Raw genomic sequence first — 6,758 nt, 5'->3', positions numbered from 1 at the left:
TCCTGAAGGGATCTAAAGAACCTAAGATTTCTGTGATGGGAAATAATCACAACCCAGAGTTTCTGTACCCCTCCTGGAGAAGACTGCGTGAAAGCATTCAGGGAGCTCCACACCTACCTCTTTCAGAAACTTAGCGAAAAAATAAAAAACATATTACATTGCCACATTGCTAGAGATGAACAAGGTGCATTATCATTCATGCCTTTCTGTGCACAATCTGGTCCTTGAACAAAATCCAATGCAAGCAAGTGAACATTTGTCTCTTAAAGATGAGAAAAATTAAAGACAATACCAAAAAATACAATTAAAAGGCAATGAGTTTGGAAACTCCAGCTGGAAAACTAGATCGTGCTTACTGTGTGTTTATGTGCTCTTTCCCCTGTCAAACTGAAGCTTTACATCTGCTTTAACCTGCATTCCTCACTGCCGCTGCTTTGATGGAGCTGGAAGCGATGAGGAATTGCTGCAGCACTGGTTTGCTTTAGCCACTCCTCCTTACACTAAGAGAAGGAACATCACAGGGGCAGGAAGGGTTGGAGGTTACAGCAAACTCTGTTGAGGAAATTCAGCAGTGTGGGAAGTAAACTGTGGTTGCCACACAGAAGCAAATTATTACTGGTTTGTGCTTTGTTGAATATGTCATGCTCGGTCTGCTTACAAACCTGTTAAGAAGCCAGACTACTTACACATCCAACTCTTGGAAGTAATTTTGCCACGTGATTCAGTCAAAGAATGCCCATTCTTTGGAGTGGGGAGCAGTAACACAGAAAGAACATTCTATCTCACTGGCATGCTTTCTGTGCAGTCATTTAACTATGTTGCTTATAGAAATTCAGTTTGCCTTCATTTCAGATTGCAAATAAAGAGAGAATCAACCACTGCAAGAATTATATAAATTGAAGTATGTGCTTTTACTTTATACTTTCATGGCACGTTTAGATTTGTAAACATTAAGACACCAGTTCTATTTCTTCATATATTGAAAATAACCATCAAGTACATTTAGGAGTATTACCTGAGATTTAAAAAAAAAAAAAAAAAAAAAAGAACTGGCATCTTTTACCTTAATCATGTACAGTACTGTTTTAGGAAGAATTACAAAAGGGAATGTTTTTCCAAAATAGGATCATTTCCTTTCAACTATAAAGACATAGAAAATACATTGAAATCAGCCTGATACAGAGGATGTTGCAAGTCATTGTCTCAAACAATCCAATTAACACACAACTGAAATGCATATTGCATCAGTCCTGCAGTAGTATGATATCAACATTGTCATGAACACCTTGTAAAAGCAGTTCCCCTTGATAAGTGACAATCTTTCGTCGTTTTGCAGCCTTAAGAGTTCCCACTAGGGCTTCAAAGAGGTTGGCACACTTTTCATCAGCGAAGAGCACACCAAATTTCACGCTCACTTGTCCATCAGCATCTAAATCAAAGACAAAACATGAAAACACATGCAGATATTCTTTCAGTTAGGAGATGACTGGGGAACTGAAGTGATAGGCAGTCAGAGTGCTGAAGGTAAGCCCCATGGTGTCTCCCAGCTGCCAGTGACCTGACTTCACTTTCACGAGGTTTGACTTCATAATGGGAAACATACTACGAATGCTGATGATTAATGGTAGACAAAGGTCCTGCCTGTTAAGACTTTCCTTTCCCCCCCACCCCAGAGACTTGTATCAAGGAACATATCTGCTACGTTTACGTTATGAAAGACTGATGTCTTTCTGAAGCCTATGAACAATGCAGGCTATCAGACTTCTTTGAAGCATAAGGAGGAAGAATGTCTTGAAGACCTAAAATGTTTAAATACTTCTTTTTTCCACCTATTAATATTTTAGGTTCCCATTGAAGAAGGTATAATGTGAAGTAATTTATCACACAAAGAAAGAATTTTAAAAGGTTATCTAGGTTATTCTTAAGCAGCAAATTCTTAAACAGTCGTATCAAATACAAGATTTAGGTATCAGGTTTTGAAAAAGAAATGCAGTTAAATGAAACTGCATCAGAATTTAAATATGTGAGCAGGTCCTACATCCACAAATTGCACAAATACTTGTAAAGAAAGTGGAGTTTTAACAATGAAAAGCAGTCTCAAGATAAAAATCTACATTCTAAAGAAGTTTAAGCAAAGGCTGGGACTATAACTCCAGGATTAGAGTTTCAGCCATACAGATCAATTCCCTCTACATAACACTGTGATGAATAAAACTGAAGCATACGACTTTCGAAATACAGAAGTTACCAAGGAAGGAGATGAAATATAAAGGTGTCATTTCTTTGAAGACTGTAGCAAGTATCTTTGTCTAAAAAGGTAATTTTGCAGTTGATTTTAGTGGGGGCAGGATTTCAGGTCTGCTTCCTCTGCTGCAAAGGCTTAAATGTTTAACTTCACAACAGGACTGCTTTAAAGGATGGGACACTGGGAGCACCACGCAGTCTAGCAATAAATATATATGGAATATATATTTTCAGGTTACCTGAGCCTGCTTAACTAAGTTTGCCAGGATCACAACAGGTTGGTATAACATGATTACATCTGCATGTTCAGAGGTATACAATACTTACTTCTGGTTCCCAGCCGCCGAATTTCCTCAACTAAGAGGGTAATTTCATGTTCCACGTTCATTGTGGTCTGGAACATAAAATAAATTTTTAGCAAAGTTATTAGGAGACCCGTAAATCCTTTGCACATGTTCATCTTGGCCTGTTCTCAGATCATCAGGAGTATCACAATATTTTGTAAACCCCAGTAGCCCAGAGGCACATAATTAGAGAATCTTCTAAGATTTCAGCCTTGAAAGGATAAAGAGCCTTCACATCCCCACATCTGTGGCAAAATGGATAGAAGAAACTACCACCTTGGTACCTTCTATACACAAACACAAGGAACTCATCTCAAAATGGGGGGGGAGGTGGTTTTATGTGTTTCTGCTTGATTTGGCTTTTAAAGCGTTTAGGCCAATCATTATTTCAGGCAGCCACAAAAACAGAGCATCCTGCTAACATCACAGGTCTTCAGGGTCTTTGCAACTTTCTGTCGACACCCACAATAAAAAGGGAGCATCTTCCTTTATGTTTCCCTCTGGGATACAGGATGCATGGTAGGTGAGTGGCCTTGGTTTGCATGCGTATTTAAACCCCACGACAGCTTTCCACTCATCTTGAGACAGCCCAGACATCCAGCTGGTTACAGCAGGGCTGTGCACGCCACGCCTGAAAGGACAGCATCTGCCACATGTCTGCTACCGAGAGCAAAACCCAACCAGAGACAAGCCACGGAAGTGTCCTAAGGCAGCCAGCACTCATCTCCATTCATACTGATCCCAAGAAGCAAAACTTATCTCATGCACCTCTTTGCTGTGAAAGCTCCCCCAGTGTGCATCAATGCCTTCCATCACTTCAATCATATGCAGCTTGGTCGATGGCAGCACTACAGTCACGCAAAGTACTATTTGGCTACAAAGCATCCCAGATTAACAACCACAGGCACCTAAAAAGCTGTTTTGTGATGCAGTATAAAAAGAAGCATCAACACGATGTGGAACTCCTTCAGCAAATGTGGGCATCGAAGTAAGGACACGAAACTCTGCCCCACAGAGAAAGCAAAGTGTCAAATGCAGCTTTTGCTGGTGCTGGGAACACAGGCTGGAATAAAAGCTACAGAGAGCGACCCTGGAGCTCAGCACTGTCCAAAAGAGTCTCAGAGTTGTGAGCATAGCGATCATCACTACTGTTCAAGAAAGAGCATTTCTGCACAGATCTGGTTAAGTAAATGGAGTTAAAAATTAGCATCCGGATGCATCACAAACCCTTCCTAACAGAAGAGCTCCCCTTCTTTCCTTTTTTATTGAGCTAAAATAGGTAGGGGTGGCATAGTTCCACCTCCTGACCCTTCACCAATTTGTCTGAGACAAAAAGGTTAACAGAGGCTGATCTTCAGATCCTAAACTCACTTAAAAAAAATCTTTTAACATGCAAAATTAAGCAAGCTTAATATCAGCAGAGGTTTCAGACCCAGCCTCATCCCTTAGTTTCACCCCTAACCCACCCTAAGAACAAACACCCAAGTGGATGTTAACAAACTAACACGCAACATTACAACAGCACCGGGCTGCCCTGCTACCACCTCTTCAAAGCCTGCCTTAAAAATCACCTGGCAACACGGATTCAGCATTTTAATTGCATGAGATGAATTCTACGAACGTCTATATTTTATTCACTGAGCACTAAATATATTGTTATAAGTCACCAGGGAAAACATGACCCATTACCAAAACGCTGACACTATCATTACTAATTGCTCAAACTGCCAATTTAATATTGGTCACCGCGATGGCATGGTTAGCTTTTTAACGACGTCCTTTCAGCACCTTTAAAGTTCACTTTTTTCCCTTTAACTTTTAGCTCTCTGAACCGCGGGGTACCTCGCACGGCCCCTAAGACCCCGTACCCGCACCCCGCCGCTCTCGCCCGCCGCAGCCGCCCCGCTCCCAGAAGATGGCGGCCGAGCCCGCTCGCTGCCCGCCCGCAGCCCCCCGGCGGGACCCCCCCGGGGCGAAGCGCTCCGCTCGCTGCTCCCCGCGGCCGGGCAGCCCGGCACACGGCACAGGGTAACGGGCGTGGGGTTCCGGCCGGCCACAGCCGCCCCGCCGCCGCCAGGCTCCGCTACTCACCCGCTCCCCGCCCGCCACCGCTGTCTCCCCCCGGAAGGCGAAGGCCGCGGCACCGCCCGCCGCCGAGGGCAGGGTGAAGGCGGCGGCTGCGGTGCCTCGCTCCGCCCGGCCGGCCGGCGGAGGGGACGGGGCCTCCCCGCCTCGCCGCCTCCCCGCCCCGCGGCCCCCGGTGACGGCGCCCGGCCGAGCGCCCCAGCGCCCTCCTGCGAGGAGCCGGCGCTAGGGCTGCGCGGCTCGGCCCCGGTGCTTCCTTACCATGGCGGTGACCCCCGGCTTGGTGCCAGTGCACCGCGTCCCGCCGGTGACAAAGGCGTTGATGAAAGTGTCACGTAAAATCAGTTCCCAACCTGTTAGTAACTCCTCCTGCTCCAGCGACTCTGCTCCCAACGTAGAACAGTTTAAGTTGGAAAAAGACTCTTAGGACCAGCAAGTCCGACCATCACCACCAAATTCACCACTAAACCATGTCCCTCAGTGCCACATCCACACATCTCTCAAATACCTCCACGGATGGGGACTCCACCGCTTCCCAGGGCAGCCAGCTCCAATGTTGGACCACCCTCGCCGTGAAGAAATTCTTCCTAATGTCCAACTTAAACCTCCCCTGGTGCAACGTGAGGCTGTGACCTCAAAACCTGTCACTTGTCACAACCCTGGTTCCCTCAGTCACCCCTCATAAGTCTTGTTCTCTAGTCCCTTCACCAGCTTCGGTGCTCTTTTCTACACATGCTCGAGCAACTCAAAGGCCTTGTAGTGAGGGGCCCAAAACTGAACACAGTACTTGAGGTGCAGCCTCAGCAGAGCCAAGTACAGAGGGACAACCGCTTCCCTAGTGCTGCTGGCCACACTATTTCTGATACAAGCCAAGGTACCATTGGCCTTCTTGCCCACCTGCACACACTGCTGGCTCATGTTCAGGCAGCTGTCAACCAGCACCCCCAGATCCTTTTCTGCTGGGCAACTTTCCAGTCACCCTTCCCCAAGCCCAGATCACCGCACTGGGTTGTTATGACCCAAGTGCAGGACTCGGCACTTAGCCTTGTTGAGCCTCATACAGTTGGCCTTGGCCCATCAATCCAGGCTATTCCAATCCTCCTACCGTCAAGCAGATCAACACTCCCACCCAACATGATATCATCTATGAATTACTGAGGGTGCACTCGATCCCCTCGTCAAGACTGTTGATAAAAATATTAAGCAAAACTGAGCCCTGGGAACACCACTTGTGACTGGCCTCCAACTGGATTTAACTCCATTCACAGCTCTTTGAGCCTGGACATTGTGTCCCTTCAGTCACTTTCTGTTATTGCACCATACTCTCCATTGCACCTGGTTCCCCCAGGTGATACTATGCCAAACAGTTCTCTTTTCTGAGAAGACTAATGAACAAGGTTAACATAATTTACCTTTGATTAAGTCATGTTGCATTTTCATCTGATTTTTCATTCAGCTCCACATCCTTGCACTCTACCCTGTAGATAGAATGCAGTTTGATTTGCTACTGCTGTTGTCACTCTTTGCATCCTCTTCAGCTCCTAGAAATATGTACTCTGTATGTATCTTCTCCCAGGGACACAGGCATTAAAACTGAGAGCAGCACAAACTCCTCCAGATCACTGAGACCACCACCACCAGCCTCCTGGCCAGCAGCCTGACTCGCACAAAATCTCTTCTGAAAATGCCCACTAGCTTCAGACACTACCATCCCAGCTGCCTCTCCCACCTCTTCAACAGGCACGGCTGCCCCCAGAGCAGAGCAGGTGTAGGAGGCTACTTCCAGTCCCCACAGTTCACATCTTCATGCATCATCTTCTAAAGGCAAAACTGAGACACTCTGTCAGGCTGTGAGCTGTGCAGCTAGGTCTGGTCCATCGCTATGCTGTACAAGAATGAATAAATTGCTAAAGGCATTTTAAACCACTATAGAAGCGCAGCTGGGGTTCATTTGGCAGAGCCTGCAGCTAGATGAATTGATTTATACAGTGGAAATGATACCATGAAGATCCATTTTCATCACTCAAGGGATGTATGAGAGATCACATCCCTTCCTTTTTCATTTTTTTTAAATGTCAGTGTTTT

At 45.8% G+C, this 6,758-nt stretch overlaps 1 protein-coding gene across 2 annotated transcripts; it reads right to left on the bottom strand.

Moving 5' to 3' along the window:
* Window positions 1–892: 892 nt before the first annotated feature.
* ABRACL (ABRA C-terminal like) lies at window positions 893–4,812 on the bottom strand. 2 transcript variants are annotated; one of them, XM_040553111.1, is made up of 3 exons: window positions 4,680–4,812; window positions 2,572–2,638; window positions 893–1,429 (listed from the first exon to the last, which is right to left on the bottom strand). In XM_040553111.1, exons 2-3 carry the CDS (start codon window positions 2,630–2,632, stop codon window positions 1,245–1,247), a joined length of 246 nt encoding a protein of 81 aa, XP_040409045.1. In that variant the 5' UTR covers window positions 2,633–2,638; window positions 4,680–4,812; the 3' UTR covers window positions 893–1,244. The 2 variants fall into 2 exon arrangements, with proteins under 2 accessions (XP_040409045.1, XP_040409046.1); XM_040553112.1 differs by lacking the exon at window positions 4,680–4,812 and adding an exon at window positions 4,481–4,499.
* Window positions 4,813–6,758: the final 1,946 nt, after the last annotated feature.

This window comes from Cygnus olor, chromosome 3, assembly GCF_009769625.2.
Source record: "Cygnus olor isolate bCygOlo1 chromosome 3, bCygOlo1.pri.v2, whole genome shotgun sequence".
NCBI lineage: Eukaryota > Metazoa > Chordata > Aves > Anseriformes > Anatidae > Cygnus > Cygnus olor.
Note: the sequence above shows the minus strand (reverse complement) of the source record. Positions and strands in the feature narration are given on the sequence as shown.